The 27556-nt window shown below is 40.0% G+C and overlaps 1 protein-coding gene across 2 annotated transcripts in view; it reads right to left on the bottom strand.

Annotated features, from left to right (window-relative positions):
• UBE4B (ubiquitination factor E4B) overlaps positions 1-27556 on the bottom strand; it is a 2592778-nt gene that overhangs the window by 1824136 nt on the left and 741086 nt on the right. Inside the window, exon 7 of one of the 2 annotated variants that reach the window (XM_044063145.1) lies at positions 16507-16884. The exons of the other annotated variant lie outside the window; for it this stretch is intronic. Coding sequence (XP_043919080.1) covers positions 16507-16884 — 378 coding nt within the window. The remainder of the gene's footprint in view (positions 1-16506; positions 16885-27556) is intronic. 2 annotated transcript variants of the gene reach the window in all.

Genomic DNA, 27556 nt, shown 5'->3' with positions numbered 1-27556 from the left:
AGGTTCTACAAGGTGCCTGATGACTGCAAATTCATGTATAAGTGTCCTTCGGCTAATCCAGCAGTAGTTTTCATTGCTTTAGACAGGTCTTCCAGGTTGTCTCCTTCTAAACTACTTCCTTCTGATAAAGAGAGCAAAAATTTAAAAGACTTGGTAAGAAAGTTTATACTTCCTCCACTTTGGCCATCAGAGCTACAAATTACCAAACTCACATGTCCACGTATTCATTGGCCCTACTTTCTCAGCCCTCTCTAGCTCTTTCTCAACTTCCAGATTCTGACCTTAAAAATCAAATGATGTCTCTTTTAGCAGGTTCTTCTCATGTGGCTAGACATTCTATTAAACGCAGTTATGATACTGTTGAGGCATCCTCTAGAGCAGCTGCATCTGGTTCTGAACTTAGAAGGCACTCTTGGTTGAGGTTTCAACCTTTGCCAGATGCCATAAAGGCAAAATTGTTGGATGCACCTCTACACAAATGTGCTGTATTTGGTTCTGCAGCTGCAGACTTATTCAAGTCCTTAAAACAGAAGGGAAAGAACTTCAAGATTTGAAGCACTTTTTTTTGTTTCTCCTGTTCCAAAATTCCACAGGAGACAAGAACACCATTCTTCCTCCTCTGCTTCTTCTTCTACACCTACACAGACCACTAGGAAACCTCCACAGTCTAAGACTACTAGTTCTGCCCTTTCCTCCCAGCAGTCCTTTCCAGCCAGGGCAAGTACTCTGTGATTACCAGCCCCTTCCAAACCTTACCCAACTCTCTCTTCATCTATCTCTCTCTTTTCAAGCTTGGGCAAGGACCACACAGAATTATTGGTATCTTTCCATTATCCAACAAGGATATTTCATGACTTGGAAAAATCTTCTTCCTTTCATGGGGGTTGCACAGCCCCTTACAAACCAGTTGAATTTGTTTCCATGGGTTCTAAAGGAGTTATTGTCTCAAGGCATAATTCAACAGGTGCCAATGGACCAGAGAGGCAGAGGTTTTTACTCAAGAATGTTTCTTGCCCCCTGAAAAGATGGCCCTTGGAGACAAATTATGGACCTTTCCCACTTAAACACATTCCTAAAAGTACCGACTTTCTGCATGCTGTCTTTATAGACTGTTTTCCTTGATTCCCCCTCAGTCTTGCATGGCTTCTCTAGACATCAAAGATGCTTACCTTCACATATCAATCCATCATCTTTACAAAGAATATTTATGTTTCTCTGTGGCTTCTTTGCTCTTTCCATTCTCTACCTTGTCTTTTGGACTCTCAACTGCCCCAAGGCTATTCACAAAGTGCCTGGCCTTGTGATTGCTTTCCTCAGGGTCAAGAGTATTCAGGTATATCCATACCTGGAAGATCTTTTCTTTCTGGCTCCTCTATCAGAACAGTTGATTCAAAATCTACAGTTTGCATCCTTCTCCTTCAAAGTCTGGGGTTCACCATACATTTCAAAAATATCTTCCCTGTCCCTGTCTCAAGATCATATCTTTCTAGGGTGCAGGTTCACAGCAGACCTCGTGATGACTTTTCTTCCAAAAGAAAATATTCTGTCCCTCAGTTCCTGTTTCGAAAACCTTCTGCTTTTCTCTTCCATTACAACCTCGGAGTTTCTGAGACTTCTGGGTTTTATGGCATCCACAATACCCACATTGCCTCTTGCAAAACTCCACATGAGGAAATTTCAGTGGTACCTAAAATCAGTTTGGATGCAGAATGCTCACCCTCTGGAGTTTGTGATCTTTCTTCTTCCATGTCTAAAATCCAAGCTTCTTTGGTGGATTCAACAACTTACTCTGAATACAGGACTACTACTTCATCTGCCCTAACCTACTCAGTAGTAGTTCCCAAATGCCTCAGACATAGGCTTTGCATCAAAGATTGTGCTGGGCTTTTGGTCTCATTCTCAAAGGAAAGAGCATATCAATATCGAGGAGATGAGTGCTCTTATTCTAGCCCTGCAGGCTTTTCATCCTCTCTTTCAACCAGGTCCTCTGAAAGTGTTTGCAGACAACACCACAGTTCTCTTATCTCATGGCAAGGGATTTTGCAGTTCAGTACAAGGTGGCTCAAAGTGATTTACATCCCATCCACTCAAAACACTGTGGCAAACACACTAACCAGGTCAATGACTCAATCCCACAAATGGATGTTTTACAGGGATATGTTTATAGACTTGGTCCATTGGTGGGGTACTTCTCTTCTGGATCTTTCTGCCTCCCCTCTGAACAGGCAGCTTCCACAATTTTGTGCCAGAGTACCACATCACCTGGCTTGGAAGGTGGGCACCCTATCTTTTTCATGGAAGGGTACGTTTCTGCATGCATTCCCTCCCTTTCCCCTCATTCAAAAAGTCCTGCTCAAAATTCAGCAGGACAAACCAAAAATCTTGCTGGTGACTCCCTTTTGGCCAAGACAGCATGGTTCCCTCTTCTTCTTCTGCATTTAGCCAAGGGCAATCATCACAAGTTACTCCACAGAGTGGACCTGCTGACACAGGACAAGGGATCTCTGCTTCATCCACATTTGTCAACCTTACAACTGACCCTGTGGGTAGGACAAGGGATCTCTGCTTCACCCACATTTGTCAACCTTACAACTGACCCTGTGGGTGAACAACTTTTGATTCCTTTCAGACACCTTTTCTCAGAGGACGTGCTTAGGGTTCTGCAGGAGGCAAGGAAACCCAATACTAGAAAAAAAAATCTTACTTATCTAAATGGACGATTTTTTTCAATTTGGCGTCTTTCACAAAATCTGGATCCATTTTCAGTGGATGTTCCAGTGGTTCCTTCTTACTTGTGTGAGTTACGCAAGAGTGGCTTGACTTATTCATCAATGAAAGTTCACTTGTCAGTCATTTCTGCATGTCTGCCATTATCTCCACCTTTGGCTTCCAGATTGGAAGTAAAACTTTTTCTTAAAGGCGTCCTTCATATTAAGCCTCCCAGGAAACCAGTTCCACCTCCTTGGGATTTGAATTACATCTTATAGAAGCTTACTGTGACCTCTCTTGAACCTGCAGCCTCAGCTTTCCTAAAGTTTTGTGCTCTGAAAACCATTCTTTTGCTAGCTTTAACCTCTGCTAGGAGAATTTCTGAGATTCGAGTTTTGATGGCTTCTCCACCATTCCTGGTTTTCCGCAAGGATAGGGTCTCTGTGTACCCACTCTTCTTTTAAGCCCAAGGTGGAGAATGAGTTGTCTCTTAAGCAACCTATTTAAATGCCCACCTTATTCACTTCTCCTCTATCCTCTAGAGGATCTTACACACCTAGGATGTGCAAACACAGCTCAATTTTATTTAGATAAGACTAAGGCTATCAGAAAGTCTGATCAGATATTTGTTTCTTTTCATCTCAAGGCTCTGCTTTTACCTGTCTCTAAACAAACAATTTTTTTGTTGGATTTCTAAGGCAATTTTGTTTTGTTATGACTTCCAGGGTAAGACTCTTCCTGCTCTTGTTAAGGCTCACTCCACTAGGTCTGTGGCTTCCTCAGGTGCATTTTTAAAGGCCTGGACACTCATACTGTTTTAGAGGCTGCTACTTGGTTGTCTGTGCATACTTTCACCAAACATTACAAGTTGGATACCATCTCAATAAATAATGAACGAACACCAACCAAATAAAAATCTGGACGCCGACACTGAAGAATCACTGCTCGTCCTGGTGATGAAATATGTTAGTTTATTGTAACTCCACACGATACAAAAGACAGGGTTTAGCGCTTTCAACTGTTGTACACAGTCTTCATCAGAACAACATAATGCTAGTATTCTACTGCTTAAATACTCTACTTTTTTTAACTTAATTGAATGATTGCTCTAGTTGCCGCCAAAAACTTTAAAGACATACTAGTCACAATAGTTGATCAAGGATATCTACAATTTACCCTTTACTATGTATAGGTAACACATACATTGACTACTAATACAAAATAACATAGTTTGTAAATTACCTACTCTAATACATCCTGCCGTTTATCATAGATCTCATAATATACATACTATTTAATAAAATAATCCCCTACTATATTTAATATATAAGTCCATCTAAAACTATCAAACTATTGCATATATATATATATATATATATATATATATATATATATTGAATACTAAAATACTATTGTAAAATCATAAAATAAAAGTTGATATTAAAATATCATATACAGTTACTAAACATAAAAGCAAAATGTTTCACTACCACCTTATACATATCCACAACATGCATATCTTCAGAATTGTTTAGTTGCATGTGATCAAATATACTAATAACAGAGTCACATCATCTTGTCTAAAACCCATTATGTAAATGTGCATAACTACATCTACCATCCCTTAATACGTAGTGATTGTTTATTGTACACAAAATACAAGATACCTGATGTAAGATACATAATGTCAGGTGCTGTAGATGTATCAAACCTATACCTTTTCAAACTCACTTATAATAAGGCTAAAAATGGTTTTATACTGACAAAATCATTAAGACCAGGTTTGCGGGTGGAATCTGTCAGGATCTGCCATCTACTTTCTCTTGCTGCCAACTCCATTTTCCAATTCCTCCAAGTGGTGTAATGAAAACCTGATCAATGATAGCAAATGTAAAACCATGTTCTGTCCCTTGCTCTATAATGTGCCTATATAATGCATTCTTACTATCACTTTTCTGTATCCGGTATAGGTGTTCATATACACGCTTCTTCAATTGTCTTTCCGTTTTACCGATATAGTGGGCATTGCACTGTGTGCAATTGGCTATATACACTACCCTTTGAACAGCAATTCCGGTTTTACATCTAATAAGCGTTCGATTGATATCATCTAACCTGATGGTGTTGGCTGTGTTAATATATTTGCATTGTTTGCACCTTCCACATTTTTTGGTTCCCTTATGTGTATCTACTTCATCCTTTCTATGGCTAGCCCTCTCCAACAGTCGTTTGATATTGGGCGCCGTTTTATATACACATTTAGGTAATTTATCCCATTTTTTTTCTTTGTCCGTGGAGACTAATATTGCCCAATGTTTCTCTAAAATTTCTTTGATCAAATGTGTGTAAGGTGTATATGTAAGTACGCACACTCTTCCCTGGAGTTCGTTTGGTCCTTCTGTTTTGTCATTCATTCTATAACATCCTAATAATGGTGGATATCTTTGTCCCCATTGACCTTCTACATATTTGATAACTTCATTAACCATTTTCTTTGGATAGGCACGATCTAAAAATAATTCTCTAATATAGTTAAGTTCTGCCACCATTATGGTCCTTGTGGAGACATCCTGGCTGCCGAATACATTGTCCTTTCACTATATTTCTGAACACATGTGGAGGGTGGCTACTACTGAAATGTATATAGTCATTCGAGAATGTGGGCTTCACGGTATAACTTGGAAATAAAACCCACATCATCATGACTAATTAATACATCCAAAATGCTATTTCAGTGTTACTGTAACTATGTGTGAATTTTAAAAAGCTAGTAGTATTGTTTATGTATATCATAAATTCCTCAATTTTTCCACTGGACCATTCCACAAGATAAAAATATCATCCAGGTACCTTGCATAGTAAGAGATGTTAGAAAAAATGTGTATTAAATACATGTTCTAACTCCCATTCGAGCATGACCAAATTTGCAAAAATGGGAGCACACGCTGCTCCCATGGCCACACCCTTAATCTGTTTAAAATTCACCTGGAATGCTATATAGTTATGGTCCAGTGCAAGCCCCATCATATCACAAATTAAAGAAATCTTATTCCATGTGAGGCCTGAGTGTTTCCTTAAGCTGTTAGCAAAAAATTCCAGGCCCTCATCTTTAGGTATGCTGGAAAATAAATCCTGGACGTCTATGGTAAGATAAATTGTATCTGAATGCCATTTGTCTCTGGTTAAATCACCCAAAAATCTTCAGGAGTCTTTCATGATATGAGGGATGGATTTATAAACATTTTTGAGCCATCCGTCTATGAGTTTCCCTATGTTAAAGGTTTTAGAACGAGCCTGAAACTATGGGGCGAAATGGGGGATTCTTCAAACACTTATGTATTTTTGGTATACCCACCATCTTGGCCAGAACTGGATAATCGACCTTAAGAAATGAATAGGTATCATTACATATCCTGTTATCAATCAAATATTCTTCTATAACCAAATCTATTCTTTTATACCCAATGTTGATTTGGTTAATAGAGATGTTCTCATAATTTCCTGATTAAGTAAAAAATACTGTGTAAAGCCTCATTATATTCTCTAGTGTAGTATATTACTGCTCCACCCTTGTCGGGCTTCATGATTCTAATGTCATTCATACCCATCAGTGCAGATAATGCTTCTCTCTCCAATGCTGGGAGATTATCTGTAAGGTTATTTTGTTCTCTTTACATTTTTATACATCCAGTATATATCATTGCATACCAGTTTTTCATAATTCAACACTTGCTGGTTATTATCAGGAATGAAGGTACTTTTCTTCCTAAGGTCGTTCCTGCTATACCTATCGGTCCCTTCTCATTATTTCTGTTATTGTCAAAATGTGCTGCCAAATTTAGTCTTCTGCAAAACATTTTGATCTCCTTGATGATATTGTCCACTAATTGCAGCCCGGTAGCTGGTATATACTTCATACCCTTACTCAAAAGTGACCCCATTTCATGGTTAACCTTCACCTCAGTATAGTTATACACCTTAAATCCTTCAAAACAATGATCTTAGGATATATGTTGACTACATTGTTTTCCGTGGGGGCTATCTCTATATTGGTATGACTGCTAATTGCTGTCTTAATACAATTGTGTGTTTGTCCCTCTACTTCTTTGTCTTTCGTGCGTGTAACTGGTCAACCTTATCACTGTTTCCACATGCAAACCTACCAGTCGGTATGATAAACTTTCCATTTTCATAAGAATCATTTATGGCTGCCTGTTGATGTTCCGTGCTGGAAAAAATCTTGGCCCCTAATTTTCTTCCCTTATATTAGTTCTAGTGGATTTTCTCCTGGGATGAAAATTACTAACATCATTGTTGGGGTCCCTATATGCTGGCCAAACATATGCCCTGTTACTGTTATATAATTCCAAGTCACGTGTAATCTTTCTATTCTTTCTCTCCATAATAGTCTGAATTTTGTTATCAGCTATTACATACTGTTTCATGTATAATTCCTTCCATATGTCATATTCTTTGTGACTAGTAATCATATTATTAATACTCTCTAATTCATTAGCCAACTTAATAAGTTTTCATCCAAATGCTTAATAACTGTTTTAATATACAAACCCAAAACTATCGAATAATTCATTAAAATCCTTCATGATGTCACTTCCATATTTAATACCTAGTGGCAGTTTGAAAAATCTCATGCCCTTAGGTACTATCTTTAGTTTGAGACACTTGGATAAATAACTGCAGTCCTAATTTAGTGTTTTTATATGATACCAATTTCTTACCAAAATCAAATAATTCCTTTGCTGAAGAATGCATCATATTTATCTTATTACATTTGTTGTTTACAAATCCTGTGTCCGCATCACAAAAAATAAAACTATCCTCTAGAAACTGCACCATCATCTCATCTTCCGTGCAGCCCCTAATATCACATTTATTATTATTAATATTACAATCTGAAACATGTCCATTGTATTGCATAAAACTTTTTTCGTGGTCTCATGGGCTGGAAAAATCATGTATAAAGTCTGTGTAACAGTACCTTTTGGGGCCTATGACCTTAGACTTTCCTTTGCCATAGGTTTTCACTGTAGTATATTCCTTCAGACGGGCTCCATTACCCATTGTCTCTTGCCGAGCCCTGCTGAAACTAAAGTCAAATGTAAAGTCCTGGTCTAAGATGTTACCAGGGTATCCACTGCATATTTCTGCATCTCCATGACTGATGATATCAATTCCATCGAACCCATTTCCTTTACGTTTGTCCGGTAAATCAATAACAGAATCTGCATTACCATATGTCCTAGAATCAACATCCATATCTCTAAGTCCCTTTGGAAAACCGCAATCTGGTGTTTGTAGTGCGTTACTTTCTAGATGTCCTGGAGATGTTGTGAGTCATCAGGGCGACATTCATTCCGATTATCCAACATCGCCGGCTTCCTTTGGCGTGCGTGCCTCGTCTTCCGTAATAGGTCCTCACGACCCTTTTGAAAACTTTCCTTTGGTAGCATTTGCGGTTACCAACCGGTAACCAAATCCACAATCTGTGCACCTCCCTTGTAGGGCGTAAGATCAGCTCTTAAAGAGCTATTTCATCTTTAGACAATGAAGCAGCTGGGGATTCCTCTTGGTCAGCCATCCTTGAATCAACTCAATAAATAATGAGCGAACACCAACCAAATAACATTTTGATCTCCTTGATATTGTCCACTAATTGCAGCCCGGTAGCTGGTATATACTTCATACCCTTACTCAAAGTGACCCCATTTCATGGTTAACCTTCACCTCAGTATAGTTATACCTTAAATCCTTCAAAACAATGATCTTAGGATATATGTTGACTACATTGTTTTCGTAGGGGCTATCTCTATATTGGTATGACTGCTAATTGCTGTCTTAATACAATTGTGTGTTTGTCCTCTACTTCTTTGTCTTTAGATGGTGTAACTGGTCAACCTTATCACTGTTTCCACATTCAATCCTACCAGTCGGTATGATAAACTTTCCATTTTCATAAGTATCATTTATAAGCTGCCTGTTGATGTTCGTGCTGGAAAAAATCTTCCCAAAATTTTTCTTCCCTTATATTCGTTCTAGTGGATTTTCTCCTGGGATGAAAATTACTAACATCATTGTTGGGGTCCCTATATGCTGTGAAACATATGCCCTGTTACTGTTATATAATTCCAAGTCATCCGTAATCTTTCTATTCTTTCTCTCCATAATAGTCTGAATTTTGTTATCAGCTATTACATACTGTTTCATGTATAATTCCTTCCATATGTCATATTCTTTGTGACTAGTAATCATATTATTAATACTCTCTAATTCATTAGCCAACTTAATAAGTTTTTCATCCAAATGCTTAATAACTGTTTTAATATATGCAAACCCAAAACTATCGAATAATTCATTAAAATCCTTCATGATGTCACTTCCATATTTAATACCTAGTGGCAGTTTGAAAAATCTCATGCCCTTAGGTACTATCTTTAGTTTGAGACACTTGGATAAATAACTGCAGTCTAATTTAGTGTTTTTATATGATACCAATTTCTTACCAAAATCAAATAATTCCTTTGCTGAAGAATGCATCATATTTATCTTATTACATTTGTTGTTTACAAATCCTGTGTCCGCATCACAAAAAATAAAACTATCCTCTAGAAACTGCACCATCATCTCATCTTCCGTTAGCCCCTAATATCACATTATTATTATTAATATTACAATCTGAAACATGTCCATTGTATTGCATAAAACTTTTTGGTCTACGTGGGCTGGAAAAATCATGTATAAAAGTCTGTGTAACAGTACCTTTTGGGGCCACAACGGCCTTAGACTTTCCTTTGCCATAGGTTTTCACTGTAGTATATTCCTTCAGACGGGCTCCATTACCCATTGTCTCTTGCGAGCCCTGCTGAAACTAAAGTCAAATGTAAAGTCCTGGTCTAAGATGTTACCAGGGTATCCACTGCATATTTCTGCATCTCCATGACTGATGATATCAATTCCATCGAACCCATTTCCTTCGTTTGTCCGGCAAATCAATAACAGAATCTGCATTACCATATGTCCTAGAATCAACATCCATATCTCTAAGTCCCTTTGGAAAACCGCAATCTGGTGTTTGTAGTGCGTTACTTTCTAGATGTCCTGGAGATGTTGTCGAGTCATCAGGGCGACATTCATTGCGATTATCCAACATCGCTTCCTTTGGCGTTGCGTACCTCTCGTCTTCCGTAATAGGTCCTCGACCCTTTTGAAAACTTTCCTTTGGTAGCATTTGCGGTTACCAACCCGGTAACAAATCCAGCAATCTGTACCTCCTTGTAGGGGCGTAAGATCAGCTCTTAAAAGAGCTATTTCATCTTTAGACAATGAAGCAGCTGGGGATTCCTCTTGGTCAGCCATCCTTGAATCAACTCAATAAATAATGAACGAACACCAACCAAATAAAAATCTGGACGCCGACACTGAAGAATCACTGCTCGTCCTGGTGATGAAATATGTTAGTTTATTGCAACTCCACACGATACAAAAGACAGGGTTTAGCGCTTTCAACTGTTGTACACAGTCTTCATCAGAACAACATAATGCTAGTATTTTACTGCTTAAATACTCTACTTTTTTGAACTTAATTGAATGATTGCTCTAGTTGCCGCCAAAAACTTATTTTGTATTAGTAGTCAATGTATGTGTTACCTATACATAGTAAAGGGTAAATTGTAGATATCCTTGATCAACTATTGTGACTAGTATGTCTTTAAAGTTTTTGGCGGCAACTAGAGCAATCATTAAATTAAGTTCAAAAAAGTAGAGTATTTAAGCAGTAGAATACTAGCATTATGTTGTTCTGATGAAGACTGTGTACAACAGTTGAAAGCGCTAAACCCTGTCTTTTGTATCGTGTGGAGTTACAATAAACTAACATATTTCATCACCAGGACGAGCAGTGATTCTTCAGTGTCGGCGTCCAGATTTTTATTTGGTTGGTGTTCGTTCATTATTTATTGAGTTGATTCAAGGATGGCTGACCAAGAGGAATCCCCAGCTGCTTCATTGTCTAAAGATGAAATAGCTCTTTTAAGAGCTGATCTTACGTCCCTACAAGGGGAGGTGCACAGATTGCTGGATTTGGTTACCGGGTTGGTAACCGCAAATGCTACCAAAGGGAAAGTTTTCAAAAGGGTCGTAGGACCTATTACGGAAGACGCAGAGGTACGTACTCCAGAGGAAGTGGTGATGTTGGATAATGCAATGAATGTCGTCCTGATGACTCGACAACATCTCAGGACATCTAGAAAGTAGCACTACAAACACCAGATCGCGGTTTTCCAAAGGGACTTAGAGATATGGATGTTGATTCTAGGACATATGGTAATGCAGATTCTGTTATTGATTTGCGGACAAGCGTAAAGGAAATGGGTTCGATGGAATTGATATCATCAGTCATGGAGATGCAGAAATATGCAGTGGATACCCTGGTAACATCTTAGACCAGGACTTTACATTTGACTTTAGTTTCAGCAGGGCTCGGCAAGAGACAATGGGTAATGGAGCCGATCGAAGGAATATACTACAGTGAAAACCTATGGCAAAGGAAAGTCTAAGGCGTTGTGGCCCCAAAAGGTACTGTTACACAGACTTTTATACATGATTTTTCCAGCCCACGTAGACCAAAAGTTTTATGCAACACAATGGACATGTTTCAGATTGTAATATTAATAATAATAAATGTGATATTAGGGGCTGCGGAAGATGAGATGATGGTGCAGTTTCTACAGGATAGTTTTATTTTTTGTGATGCGGATACAGGATTTGTAAACAACAAATGTAATAAGATAAATATGATGCATTCTTCAGCAAAGGAATTGATATTTGATTTTGGTAAGAAATTGGTATCATATAAAAACACTAAATTAGACTGCAGTTATTTATCCAAGTGTCTCAAACTAAAGATAGTACCTAAGGGCATGAGATTTTTCAAACTGCCACTAGGTATTAAATATGGAAGTGGCATCATGAAGGATTTTAATGAATTATTCGATAGTTTTGGGTTTGCATATATTAAAACAGTTATTAAGCATTTGGATGAAAAACTTATTAAGTTGGCTAATGAATTAGAGAGTATTAATAATATGATTACTAGTCACAAAGAATATGACATATGGAAGGAATTATACATGAAACAGTATGTAATAGCTGATAACAAAATTCAGACTATTATGGAGAGAAAGAATAGAAAGATTACACGTGACTTGGAATTATATAACAGTAACAGGGCATATGTTTGGCCAGCATATAGGGACCCCAACAATGATGTTAGTAATTTTCATCCCAGGAGAAAATCCACTAGAGCGAATATAAGGGAAGAAAATTTTCAGGGGGGAAGATTTTTTCCAGCACGGAACATCAACAGGCAGCGATAAATGATACTTATGAAAATGGAAAGTTTATCATACCGACTGGTAGGATTGAATGTGGAAACAGTGATAAGGTTGACCAGTTACACATACGCATTTAAAGACAAAGAAGTAGAGGGACAAACACACAATTGTATTAAGACAGCAATTAGCAGTCATACCAATATAGAGATAGCCCCTACGGAAAACAATGTAGTCAACATATATCCTAAGATCATTGTTTTTGAAGGATTTAAGGTGTATAACTATACTGAGGTGAAGGTTAACCATGAAATGGGGTCACTTTGAGTAAGGGTATGAAGTATATACCAGCTACCGGGCTGCAATTAGTGGACAATATCAAGGAGATCAAAATGTTTTGCAGAAGACTAAATTTGGCAGCACATTTTGACAATAACAGAAATAATGAGAAGGGACCGATAGGTATAGCAGGAACTGACCTTAGGAAGAAAAGTACCTTCATTCCTGATAATAACCAGCAAGTGTTGAATTATGAGAAACTGGTATGCAATGATATATACTGGATGTATAAAATGTAAAGAGAACAAAAATAACCTTACAGATAATCTCCCAGCATTGGAGAGAGAGCATTATCTGCACTGATGGGTATGAATGACATTAGAATCATGAAGCCCGACAAGGCGGTGGAGCAGTAATATACTACACTAGAGAATATAATGAGGCTTTACACAGTATTTTTACGAATCAGGAAATTATGAGAACATCTCTATTAACCAAATCAACATTGGGTATAAAAGAATAGATTTGGTTATAGAAGAATATTTGATTGATAACAGGATATGTAATGATACCTATTCATTTCTTAAGGTCGATTATCCAGTTCTGGCCAAGATGGTGGGTATACCAAAAATACATAAGTGTTTGAAGAATCCCCATTTAGCCCCATAGTTTCAGGCTCTCATTCTAAAACCTTTAACATAGGGAAACTCATAGACGGATGGCTCAAAATGTTTATAAATCCATCCCTCATATCATGAAAGACTCCTGGAGATTTTTGGGTGATTTAACCAGAGACAAATGGCATTCAGATACAATTTATCTTACCATAGGCGTCCAGGATTTATTTTCCAGCATACCTAAAGATGAGGGCCTGGAATTTTTGCTAACAGCAAGGAAACACTCAGGCCTCACATGGAATAAGATTTCTTTAATTTGTGATATGATGGGGCTTGTACTGGACCATAACTATATAGCATTCCAGGGTGAATTTTTAAACAGATTAAGGGTGGCCATGGGAGCAGCGTGTGCTCCCATTTTTGCAAATTAGGTCATGCTCGAATGGGAGTTAGAACATGTATTTAACAGCACATTTTTTTCTAACATCTCTTACTATGCAAGGTACCTGGATGATATTTTTATCTTGTGGAATGGTCCAGTGGAAAAAATTGAGGAATTTATGATATACATAAACAATACTACTAGCTTTTTAAAATTCACACATAGTTACAGTAACACTGAAATAGCATTTTTGGATGTATTAATTAGTCATGATGATGTGGGTTTTATTTCCAAGTTATACCGTAAGCCCACATTCTCGAATGACTATATACATTTCAGTAGTAGCCACCCTCCACATGTGTTCAGAAATATAGTGAAAGGACAATGTATTCGGGCAGCCAGGATGTCCTCCACAAGGACCATAATGGTGGCAGAACTTAACTATATTAGAGAATTATTTTTAGATCGTGCCTATCCAAAGAAAATGGTTAATGAAGTTATCAAATATGTAGAAGGTCAATGGGGACAAAGATATCCACCATTATTAGGATGTTATAGAATGAATGACAAAACAGAAGCACCAAGCGAACTCCAGGGAAGAGTGTGCGTACTTACATATACACCTTACACACATTTGGTCAAAGAAATTTTAGAGAAACATTGGGCAATATTAGTCTCCATGGACAAAGAAAAGAGATGGGATAAATTACCTAAATGTGTATATAAGCGGCCCAATATCAAGCGACTGTTGGAGAGGGCTAGCCATAGAAAGGATGAAGTAGATACACATAAGGGAACCAAAAAATGTGGAAGGTGCAAACAATGCAAATATATTAACACAGCCAACACCATCAGGTTAGATGATATCAATCGAACGTTTATTAGATGTAAAACCGGAATTGCTGTTCAAAAGGGTAGTGTATATAGCCAATTGCACACAGTGCAATGCCCACTATATCGGTAAAACGGAAAGACAATTGAAGAAGCGTGTATATGAACACCTATACCGGATACAGAAAAGTGATAGTAAGAATGCATTATATAGGCACATTATGGAGCAAGGGACAGAACATGGTTTTACATTTGCTATCATTGATCAGGTTTTCATTACACCACTTGGAGGGAATTGGAAAATGGAGTTGGCAGCAAGAGAAAGTAGATGGCAGATCCTGACAGATTCCACCCGCAAACCTGGTCTTAATGATTTTGTCAGTATAAAACCATTTTTAGCCTTATTATAAGTGAGTTTGAAAAGGTATAGGTTTGATACATCTACAGCATCTGACATTATGTATCTTACATCAGGTATCTTGTATTTTGTGTACAATAAACAATCACTACGTATTAAGGGATGCGTAGATGTAGTTATGCACATTTACATAATGGGTTTTAGACAAGATGATGTGACTCTGTTATTAGTATATTTGATCACATGCAACTAAACAATTCTGAAAATATGCATGTTGTGGATATGTATAAGGTGGTAGTGAAACATTTTGCTTTTATGTTTAGTAACTGTATATGATATTTTAATATCAACTTTTATTTTATGATTTTTACAATAGTATTTTAGTATTCAATATATATATATATATATATATATATGCAATAGTTTGATACTTTTATTTTATGATTTTTACAATAGTATTTTAGTATTCAATATATATATATATATATATATATATATATGCAATAGTTTGATAGTTTTAGATGGACTTATATATTAAATATAGTAGGGGGATTATTTTATTAAATAGTATGTATATTATGAGATCTATGATAAACGGCAGGATGTATTAGAGTAGGTAATTTACAAACTATGTTATTTTGTATTAGTAGTCAATGTATGTGTTACCTATATATAGTAAAGTGTAAATTGTAGATATCCTTGATCAACTATTGTGACTAGTATGTCTTTAAAGTTTTTGGCGGCAACTAGAGCAATCATTCAATTAAGTTCAAAAAAGTAGAGTATTTAAGCAGTAGAATACTAGCATTATGTTGTTCTGAGGAAGACTGTGTACAACAGTTGAAAGCGCTAAACCCTGTCTTTTGTATCGTGTGGAGTTACAATAAACTAACATATTTCATCACCAGGACGAGCAGTGATTCTTCAGTGTCGGCGTCCAGATTTTTATTAAGTTGGATACCATTTCAAGATCTAGAGTATGGTTTGCTAGAGCCATTCTCCATAGTTTTGTTGAAAGTTCCTCTGCTCCTTCCTCCTCCCAGGGTTCATACTAACCTTTGGTACTCTCACACATGTAAAGAATACTGCAACATTGAATAGAAGGACATAAGAATAGTTGTGTAAAATCTTATCATAACCATAGATGTTCTTCTCTTCTATGTTGCAGTATTCTGTCCAGCCCTCCTTCCCCCTCTATATCTTGTTTTTCTTTCCCAGGATGGCATATTATTGGTCCTTAGGTCTGGTGTTCCTTCTGGGGCATTACAGTTCTGAGGAATGTAGGTGCGGATGTCCTTTTATGGTGGACACTGACAGCGCACACGTGTGACGTTCCACGTACCTTTCAGTAGCTAAAAGCTGTTGTATGCTGGCCAGACGTTGGGTTGCTTGGGTGGAGGATTTCCCACATGCAAAGAATACTGCAACACAGAAGAGAAGGACATCTATGGTTATGGTAAGATTTTACACAACTATTCGTTCTACACTAAAATGTCAGTCAGCTGAGGTACTACTCAGCAGGTGGTATTGACCAGTTACTTAATCAGTTTAAAAAAGTATACGTTTTTACAATTGTGTTTGTTTTCTTGCCAAGGACACCCTCACAAAACAGCCAGAAATATACTGCTCGAAACATCTGGAAACCACTAGCAGAGGGCCCCTGTGTAGCATTTTACTATGCTGTACCTACCAATTCATACTCCATAATACAATGCCAGTTTTAGAAAACGTTGCAAAGTGAATACATTTTTGTGAAGCTTAATTAACATTTTAAATAGAAAAAAATTGGATGAAATGCATTTTAATTCTCAACACAACGTAAAAGCACCTACTGTAGACTGCAACATGCACCATCAAAAAAGCAATGCTATGACATGCCACACAAGCACAACCATTGTTTTCTTTGCATCAAATGGTAATGGCATGCTGCGAAAAACTCTCCAAATGGGTTAGTATTCAGTTTACACTCCTTCTGTTTAATACCTAGAGGGGATCCTGCTAACGAGAGCTGGATGCCTATTCAGAGTACTAGGAGAAATTGGTAATATCATCAATGGACGCTGTCTGGAAGAGCTGGTTGGGACTGCTAGAGGGCTGGTTGCCATAGTTTGAGTAGATGGAGATGATGGAGAGGTGGTACTTGCTGTAGTCGATCTCACACTAGATGACGCCACAGAATATGGTTGGAATCTTGGAGATGATGGCTGCAATCCTGAAGGACTTGCCACAGTGGTCGAAGGACTAGGCATGCCAGACGGTACAGGCAGACTATTACGGGGAGGACTAGACTGGGAAGTTGGAGACTGAGCAGAAAGCGGATTCAGACTTGATAAGCCTTGTGTTGGACTACAATCATACAGACTAAATGTTTAAAAGAAAAACATTTAAAAGTGTGAAAAGATTCAGAAATAAAAAAGAATATACAAAATATTAACAACTCATGCTTACACCATAAGCTCTACATCTTGAACATTTTCCACCGCTTAAGTCAAAACATAAGTCACAAGTATGCATAAAACTGATGCAGACAAATCATTTTAAATAAAAATAGTAGTTATGTGCTCACCATAACATTCCATCTGGATTGTCTATTTTCATTCTTCCTCAACAAGTGCATTAGGATCCGACTTGCCTGCTTTTCACAGCTCGTGGATACTGAAAACTCTGAAGCTCGTTCCTTACCCATAATGTCCTAGTCCCCCTCCATACATCACATCTTGTTTACTGATCCTCTTGCTAATTAGAAACTGAGGAACAACAATTATATGAGATACCAATATCTCGAGCTCAAAAGCTCATTTTTCCATAAGTGACAAATTGGTAGGAGGTTGAAGGGAGGGGAAATTAGGAAGAATGCAAATGGACAACACAGTATATAACTTCTTTATAAAAAGCTATGTACTCACCATAACATTCCATCTGTGTTGTCTATCTTCATTTATCCTTGACAGATGGGCTAGGTTTCGATATTGTAACCGAATTGGCCGTTACTACAGCTCAAGCCAGCCAAAATCTCTCGAGCTTCACCTCTACCCAGAATCCCACAGATCGAGTTTGCAGAAAGTATGAAAACATATGAAACATATATACATAAATATATATATATATATATATATATATATATATATATATATATATATATATGGGTGTAGGTTAGAAGATCGACAGCTGGGATTACCGACAACGCATGAGCGGGCCAGATGATCGACACTCGGAAGACCGACGCTACGGATGAAAACTCCGACGCCAGGGATACTGAGTTGGAAAGAAGGCTGTGTGAGTATGCGGTGGTGACGGACGTTAGGTGCGACTAAGGTAAGTGTGGATAGTGACAGTCTGTGGGGATAGGGTGGGTTAAGTGAGTTAGGGTTAGGGCGGGTTGGGTAAGTGTGCGGTAGTGGTATGTTTTGGGTTAGGGCGGGTTAAGTGAGTTAGGGTTAGGGGTTATGTAAGTGCGGTAGTGGTATTTTTGGGTTAGGGCGGTTAAGTGAGTTAGGGTTAGGGTTAGCGGTTATGTAAGTGTTAGTGGTATTTTTGGGTTAGGGGTGGATTAAGTGAGTTAGGGTTAGCGGGTTAGCTGAGTGTGCGATAGTGACGGACCTTAGGGTAAGGGTTTGGGTTAGGGTTGGACGTAGTTGTGTGTGTGAGGTTTAGTGTGGGTTTGTGAGGATTTTGGTGTGCTTGTGTTCTGTGTGGTTTTGGATAAGGGATGTGTTTTGTTAGTTGATTGTTGTTACTGTGGTGTGTGCAGTGTGTGGGGTTTCGTGTTTGTGGACCGTCGGTTACTTGTTTGTCGGGCATGTGAGTTGTCATGTTTCTGGTTGGTCGATAATGTGGTGGCGATGTTTTTGTTGTCGGTGAGAGTGGCTGTCGAGCTTATGACCTAGAACCATATATATATATATATATATATATATATATAGAGAGAGACAGATTATATATACATATATATATATATATATATATATACACACACACACACACACACACACACACACACACACACAGAAAGTAAGCCAGAAGGAAGCCTTATCTACTGTGCTTCAATAACCATAATAATCCAACAATACATGATCCGCTCCACCAAAAAATCCTGAAGGGGGGGAAGTCAAGGATAAATGAAGATACACACCACAGACGGAAAGTTAAGGTGAGCACATAACTTCTTTATCTGGTGTTGTCAATCATCATTTTATCCTTGACAGATGGGACAGAGTCCCCAGCTACCGAGAATCTTGGGTAGACTCATGGAAGAATATTCCTGAGCACCATCAAGCCAAAAGATGATCTTCCCCTAGGCATCAAGTCCAGTCTGTAATGAGTAACAAAGGTATGGGGAGAAGCCCAAGTAGCTGCTGCACATATATCAGACACTGAAACTCTAGATTGGAAGATTGCTGAAGTGGCTGTCGACCTTGCAGAATGTGCTTTGATTGGCTTAGGCAAGGTTAATTTATTCTTATCATAGATGAATGAGATGCAATCTTTCAACCACTTAGAGTAGTCTTGCTGACTGCTTTAGCCAAATCTGTACTGGAAAAAGAAAGAGCTGACTTGATTGTCTTATGTCTTTAGTTCTGTGAAGGTGGAAATGTAATTGTCTATGGACGTCTAATAAATGCAAAGCATATTCTCCTTGTTGGAATGATATGGGAAGAAAAACGGTAAATTAATCATCTGATTAATGTCAGCTTCTGATACTACCTTTGGTAGAAAGGAGGGGTTTGTTCATAAAGAAACCCTATCCTTATGGAAAATCAGATAAGGAGGTCCCCGACGATAAGGCCTGGATCTCTGAAATCCTCCTGGAGGAAGTAATGGCCACCAACGCCACATAATGCACGTACTCCGGTCACTCCACAACAAGTATAAATATGACACTGTCATTGTCCATGTTGGTGTGAATGACCTGAGACGTACCTCCCTGGACTACATGAAAAGAGACACGGAGGAGCTCTCCAATCTTGTAGCCCAGGCAGGTATGACCCTAGCCCTGAGTAGCATCCTGCCATCACCTGGAATGATACCACAGTATAACGACAAAATGATTGACTTCAACAATTGGCTAAGCTTCTGGTGTCATTCTAAGGGGATCCAGTATTTGTCTGCCTGGGACGACATGATCGACAGACTACGATGCTTTGCTAGAGATGGCCTGCACCTGTCGCCCTTGGGATTCCAGATACTGGCAAAGGCACTTGCCACCCCTAAAGTGCCTTTTTTAGGCAAGGTTCAAATGACAAATTCACCACCGTAACAGGTACAAGCAAGCAAAATCTGAGGGTAATGCTACTCAATGCTATAAGTCTAAACCTCAAAATGCACTCACTCAAGGCACTCCTTAAAATGGAGAACATCGACATCTGTGCAGTGACAGAGACCTGGTTCAAAGCTCCAGAGAGCACCCCTGTGTTACCACGCTATAATTCATACCACACCTTTCGGCCACCTAACCCGGAACGAAGCACTAAAGGTGGAGGCGTGTCCATATTCATTAAGGATATCCACACTTCCAGGCTAGTTGCACAGCATAATTTATCCGAGATTATCCAAGTGCAACTAACTCTGGGCAAGACTGCAATCCAAATTGTAGCTTGCTGCAGACTCCCCACCATGCCCCAGGATTCCCACTCCTCATTTATTGATACACTGGAAAGTATTAGGATACAACCCAACACCCTAATAATGGGCGATTTCAACTACCCCACCATTAACTGGGAAAACTACTCATGTACCAACTCTTTTGCTCAACGTTTTTTGGAATTCATAAATTCCAATGCCTTGGATCAACTTATTCACACCCCCACCAGGGGCAGCAATATCCTAGACCTGGTCATTACCAACATGGGCAACCGGTGTTCCATACCAGAGGTCAATTCCTCGTTGGTCAAATCAGACAACAAGCTAATTACCAAAGACATCCACATCCCACCCCCCACCCCCAATTAGGGAAACCACCGTAAAACACTTCTCCAAAGCCAACTTCACACTTCTTAAGACAGAAGTGGCAAACTTTAGGACACCCATGCAGACGGGCAATAGCGGTATGACTGCTGAATCCTACACAAATGCACTTTATAAGCACTTACAAGTGTGCATGGATCATGCTATCCCTAATGGAACCAAGATGCTATCTTCCAAAAAAAGGAAGCCAATCTGGTGGTCTTCTGCCATAAACAAACTCTACAATAGAAGAAAGAAACTGTTGCAAAAAAGAGTAAAATCCCATGACTGGAGGAACTCCCTGGTCAACCTCAGTACGAAGCTGAGATCCCTGATAAAATCCTCCAAAGCTAGTTACGAAAACAAAATTGCCACCAACTCTAAAGACAACCACAAAGCATTCTATAGCTATGTCAAGAATCTCAATGGCAAAACTCAGATCTGCTCTGAGTTACAGCACAATGGTACTAAATATACAGAACCAACTGATATTGCCAACATCCTGGCAGATAGGTTCGGTGCTAACTTTACCCCCCCCCCCTCTCACCCCCCAGAGGGCCCATCTCTATACCGGAAGAATGCAAAGTTCCTGTAATCACGGCTGCACAGGTAAAAAACACACTCTCCAAAGCCAAGAACACAGCATCCATGGGACCTGACAATATCCCAGGCTGCGTTCTACACGAACTACAGAATGAACTGGCACCCTACCTAAGTACCATGTTCAATCATAGCCTCACCTCAGGCTTTGTGCTCACTGAATGGAGCACCGTGATGGTTATCCCATTCCACAAAGTGGGAGCCACGACGGACCCCAGGAACTACCTCCCCATTAGCCTGACGAGCCTGGTCTGCAAGGCCATGGAACGTATCATCATGGAGCTCATAAACAAAGACATTGGTAATCTTCAAACTCTGGACCCTACCCAGTTCGGGTTTGTAAAAGGCAGATCATGTCTCCTAAACCTGATTAACTTCTTTGAAGTAGTCACCAAAGCTATAGATGAGGATAAGGTGGTTCACACAGCTTATCTAGATCTCTCCAAGGCTTTCGACACCATCCCCCACTCTGGAATTATAGATAAGCTCACTAAACTAGGTATAAATCCCTATGTCACAAGATTGGTTGCCAACTGGCTCACGGACAGAACCCACACTGTGAAAGTAGCAGACTCTACATCCGACTACAGACCAGTGACAGGTGGAGTACCACAGGGTTCAGTCCTGGGTCCTCTCCTGTTTGGTATCTACTTCTCTGAAGTACAGGCTAACACAGAAAGTCTTTGGCTAACAAAGTTTGCAGATGACTGCAAACTAGGAGCCATACTCGAAACTCCTAACGATGTGGACATACTACAAAAGGGCCTCACTGAGACAGATGCCTGGTGTCAAAGCCATGGCCTGAAGCTCAGTGTCAAAAAGTGCATTGTCATCCCCTTTGGTAAAAACTCTGTACCCATAAACTACCACATAAGTGGTAGTCTACTTAATGCTGAAAGTGTGATAAGAGACCTTGGGACACAGGTGGGCAGTAATCTCTCCTTTGATAATCACATTGCCACAGTGGTCAAGAAATCCTTCTACATGGCTCATCTCATCACAAAAGGTTTCTCATCTTGAAAAAAAAGAGGTAATTGTTCCCCTCTACTTATCACTCAGACCCATTATAGAGTACAACGCCCCTTTTGGTATGTACCTCACAAGACATCTACAACTGGAAAGGCCACAGAAATACCTCACAAAGAGGATTACTGGCCTCAAACAGATGCCCTACGCAGACCGTCTCAAGAAATTCCAGCTTTACTCCATCACATATCGCCTACTCAGAGGCAATCTCTGCCTAACATACAAAGCTATGTCAAACCAGAGCTGTTGGACATGCTCTGCTTAAAGAAATCCCAATCCCTCCGAGTTACACGCTCTAAGGGACTTCCCACACTCTGGAACAGACTACCTATCTATGTCAAACAGAGCTCCTCATTAGCACTCTTCAAGGAAAAATCTTGATGATTGGATGGGAAATAGGAAATTCACCCAAGGGATCACTTCTGTGGCTCTGCTCGACAGGGGCACAGGAAAATAATTTTCTTGGGTAGCGAAAGCCAGGGTACCTTTTTGGCTAGGTTTATGAACAAAAACAGTCTTCCAAGACAAAAACTTCAGAAAACATTCCGCAGAGGGTTCAAAGGGGGAATGTATTACTGCTTGTAGTACTAAATTAATGGTCCCAAGGAGGAGTGGGATCTTTTTTTAATAAAAGAGTGCCTCTGAGGAAAGATTTACAAAGCCTATGGGAGGCTAAAGAACATTCTTCTAAACCATCGTGAAAGTTAGAAATTGCAACCAATCGTACTCTGATGGTGGAAGGAGAAGCTCCAGGTTTGAACAGAGAGACTAAAAAATCTAAAACATGCCCTACTGAAGCAGAGAAAGGATCAATTGGCTTTTCTTAGACCAAATAGTAAATCTCTTCCACTTACTTAAATATAGCTTTCTAGTGGAAGGTTTATGAGCTGAAAAAAGGATGTGCCATACTGGAGATGAAATATTAAGACACCTGGCAACTAATGGAATTCGAGGAACCACAAAGTCCGGTTGAGTTTCAAAATGTGTGGGTGAACAAGACCGCCCAGAGGTGACAGAAGATTCATAGATTAGTACTAGGCAAACTGCCCTTGTGGGCCATTTTCAGCCTAGCCAATTACCCCATGTGAGAATCAAACCCTGCACCCTGTGTTTGTAAGGTAAACACCTTGACCACTATGCCAACATCCCTCCCCAAGATCTGATATTGGGTTCAGAATCTAAGGTTGTTGAATCAGATAAGGCCAAAGAAAGGGGAACCAAATCTGTCAATGTCAATAGGGAGCCAATGAGGATTACTGTGCTTTTCAACCTGAGTGCTTTCTGTAAAAATTTTGGAATTAGAAGTGTCAGGGGAAAGGCATACAGGAGATCGGGAGGCCACCTTTCGTGGAGAGCGTCTCTGGGTTACTTCCCCGAGGGGGAATAAGGGCAAAATAATTGCTGCACTTGTTGTTCGGGGGGGAGGCAAACAGATCACAGCAAGGTTGATCCCAATGGCGGAATATCAACTTTGCCACTTCTAGATTGAGAGACTACTCTTGAGGCTGAAGGATACATCTGCTCAGCTTGTCTACAATCACATCGGAACTCCAAGATTGTGCATTGCTATTAGAAAGTGGTTGGAAGAGATTGCCCACTTCCACATTTTGAGGGCTTCTCAACAAAAGGGATAAGACTTCCTCACTGCTTATTGGTGCACCAAACCACTGACATACTTGTCTGTTTGAATTACAATAGTCCTCTGAAGAAAAGCCTGCAACGCAACAAGCACTGCTATTATCTCCAGGACACTGAAGTGCAAACTGGCCTTTAATGGGTATAAAGTGGCTTAGACCATCTTTCCCAGATAATGCCCTCAACCCCATCTGGGAGGCGTCCGTGGTGACTACGGCCGTAGGCTCCAGAAGAACAAAGGGAAGACCATGGAGAATTTGTTCGGAATGTATCCACCAAAGAAGTGTTTTGCAACAACTGGTGATCAGAACTTGATCTGACAGTGCTTGGTGAAGGATAGACTACTAGGTAGCTAGTAGCCATTGCAGAATTCTCATATGTAACCTGGCTAATAGTACTAGAGTTATAGAAGCTGCCATCGACCCTAGAGCTTGTTTCTGTGGATTATCTTTTGAATTTGTACCACTATTCTCCGTCTTTTCAGAGGAAGTGATGCTATAATTGTTTGAGTATTCAGAATCGCCCCTATAAATTCTAAATTTTGTGTTGGGATTAAATGTGACTTTTCTAGGTGGGCGCAGCTGTCGAGGGTGTAATCTCTGGCTACCATTAATTAATGCTTAGTTTAAGTGGTTATGAGCCAGTCGTCCAAGTACAGAAACACTCTGAATCCTTGCAGTCTCAAGTGAGCCGCTACTACTGCCATACACTTGGTGAACACCTTGGGGGCTGTGGTGAGACCAAAGGGAAGTACTCTGAATTGGTAATGACTGCCTCCCAGCTGGAAGTGAAAGAACTTTGAGTGTTTGTTCATCTTTATATGGTAACACACATCCTGAAGGTCTATTGAGCACATCCAGTTGCCTTTCTTCAGAAAGGGGAGAATAGACTGCACTCTGACCATCTGGAACATTGTTTGCCAAACAGACTTGCTCAGATTTGTTAAGCACACTGAGATCCAAAATCGGTCTCCAGTCCCCTGTCTTTTTTTGACACTAGAAAGAATCTTGAGTAGGTTCCAGATACTCTGCTCTGGTGGGACCTCTTTGATAACTCTTTTGTCCAGCAATTTTTGAATTTTATGCACTGCCAAATCCCTTTGACCGGGTGGAACATCATGGATTTTCTTGAGCAAAGGGGAACGGTGAGAAAAGGGAATGATTTAGCCTCTGGATTTGATCCGTTGCACCCAGGAATCTGTTATATTTCACCAGGCATTTAGGTGCAAGGACAAGCATCCACCAACTGCCACCAGAGGAAGACAATTGGGTGCCCCTTCAGGAACACTGAAAGGGCCTCCTCCCTGGAAAAGAATCTCTGAAGCCCTGGTTTTGCGGACCACCTCTGCTGCGAAGGTGGCATCTTCTGTTCTGGTTCTCCCCTATGCCCCTGGGGGAACTCCTTCCCTGTGTGTCTTGGAAAGGTCCTTGGGAGTTCTTGAACCACATTATTCCACCACTCCTCTGGTTCCTAGAAAAGGACCTTTGGGAGGTGCACTAACATACACCCACAGCAGACAGAGTCTTACCATCCTACTCACACCTGGATAAAGTCTCTCTTACTTTCAGGCCAAACAAGGATGTTTCATCAAAAGAAGCACTGACGAAAGAAAAATAGAAGTTATGTTCTTACCATAACGTTCCATGTTAGTTGTCTTCTTCTCGCCTTCTTTCTTGCTGGATGGGTTCGGAGCCAACCTCGGCTCCACTCTAAAAGCTCGAGAGTTGGTTCCACCGGCTCGAGGCTCCCCTTATATCCCACAATGCTAGGCGGTATTACCTCAGATCTCGTTTGTAAGCTAGGCCCAGCCAATAATAAATCCAGAATTACTGGAAAAGGGAAACACCACCTCTATAAAAGGAGAGAAAAAAGGTGACCTGAAACCTGATGAAGGGATATATGCAAAGTATAGCATATATATATATATATACAATAGAGGTGGAAGAAAGAGAGGTCACAATCAAACTCCTCTAGGTCTGTCCAGGCTAGGGGGAAGGAGGGGGGTTAGAAGAAAGAAGAGAAGAAGACAACTAACATGGAACGTTATGGTAAGAACATAACTTCTATATGTTAAGTTGTCTATCTCGCCTTCATTCTTGCTGGATGGGACCGCGTCCCTAGCACCTTGTCCCGGGTGGCCTTTCGGAACAGACTCTTGAGAACAGTGGAACCAAAATTAGCTCTATGTCTAGAAGCTAGATCCAACTTGTAATGAGAAATAAAAGTGTGAGGAGTAGCCATAAAATGGTATCAATAGGCAGCCTGTCTTGGAAAGCTATAGAAGTAGCCAAAGCTCTAGTTGAATGGGCCTTTGGTTTGTTAGGCAACTTTTGGTGTCTAATTTCATACACAAAGGAAATCAGGGATGTTAGCCATCTGGAAAGTGATACCTTCGAAACTGAAAAGCCCTTTCTGCCTTCTGCATAAGAGACAAACAACTGGTCAGTTTTTCTGAACTGTTTGGTCCTATCCAAATAATACCTTAATTGACGATGGACATCTAGCCAATGCAATTTTTGTTCAGACCTGTTAGAAAAATTAGGAAAAAACAGGAGGTCAATGTTTTGATTTAGATTTGCAGAGGCTACTTTAGGTAAAAAGGATGGATTGGTCCGTAAGGATACCTATCCTTATGAAACAAAAGATATGGTCGACTGCTGAGTGCATGAAGCTCTGAGACCCTTCTAGCTGAAGTAATGGCTACCAGAAAGAGAGGCTTCCAGGATAGCAATTTCATTGAACAGGAAGCTGCGGGTTCAAAGGGGAAGAATTAAAGATGTGAGAACTAAATTAAGGTCCCAAGAGGAGGAGGATTTCTTATAGGAGGTCTAAGAAGAAAACTCCTTCAAGAAAGCTTTGCAAAGCTTGTGAGACATGATGGCAGAATCTGAGATGCCCACATGAAAGTTAGATATGGCTGCCAATTGAACTTTAAGAGTAGAAGGAGATGAACCTGCATGGAAAAGTTCAGCTAGAAAATCAAGGACTATTTGGATGGGAGCAGTGAAAGGATCCATGTCCCTTCCTTGAGCCCAGTAGGCGAAACGTTTCCACTTACTAAGATAAATCTTCCGAGTGGAAGATTTATGGGAAGCTAACAAAATATCTCGAACAGAGTGAGATATTTGAGGAAGCCTGGCTAAGGTTGGAACTGGAGGAACCAAGCAGTGAGGTTCAGAGAGGGGAGGGAGCGATGTAACTGACCCGACTGATGGATCAAAAGATCTGGAACTAGGTCCAGATGCCAGGGTTGCTCCAACAGAAATTGATGTAGAAAGGGGAACCAAACCTGTCGAGGCCAGTAAGGAGCAATGAGGATCATTGAGGCCCTCTGAGCGATAGCTTTCTGCATCACTTGAGAGATTAGTGGGAAGGTAGGGAATGCATACAGAAGTCCCCGGGGCCAAACTTGGACTAGAGCGTCTTTGCTGGGCTGGCCTGGTAAGGGGAAGAGGGTGAAATAATCTTTGCACTTGCTGTTTTGGGGAGTAGCAAAGGCTGAACTTGAGAAAAATTCTCTCCAAGATAGAATCTTTCAGAGACCACTCGTGAGGCATGAGGATAGCTCTGCTCAACTTGTCCGCGATAAGATTGGACTTCCGGGATGGCGTTGCTATCAGAAACCGCTGAGAAGAAATCGCCCATTGCCACAGTCTGAGTGCTTCGACATAGGGGTAGGACCTGGTTCCGCCTTGTTTGTTGATATACCACACTACAGACATGTTGTCCGTCTGAATTGCTATCGTTCCCAAGGGAAGAGAGTCTTGAAGGGCTTGCAACGCTAGAAGCACTGCTCTCATCTCTAGAACATTTATATGCAAGTGGCGTT

This window comes from Protopterus annectens, chromosome 2.part1 (genome assembly GCF_019279795.1).
Source record: "Protopterus annectens isolate FY-2018-M chromosome 2.part1, PAN1.0, whole genome shotgun sequence".
Taxonomy (NCBI): Eukaryota; Metazoa; Chordata; order Ceratodontiformes; family Protopteridae; genus Protopterus; species Protopterus annectens.
Note: the sequence above shows the minus strand (reverse complement) of the source record. Positions and strands in the feature narration are given on the sequence as shown.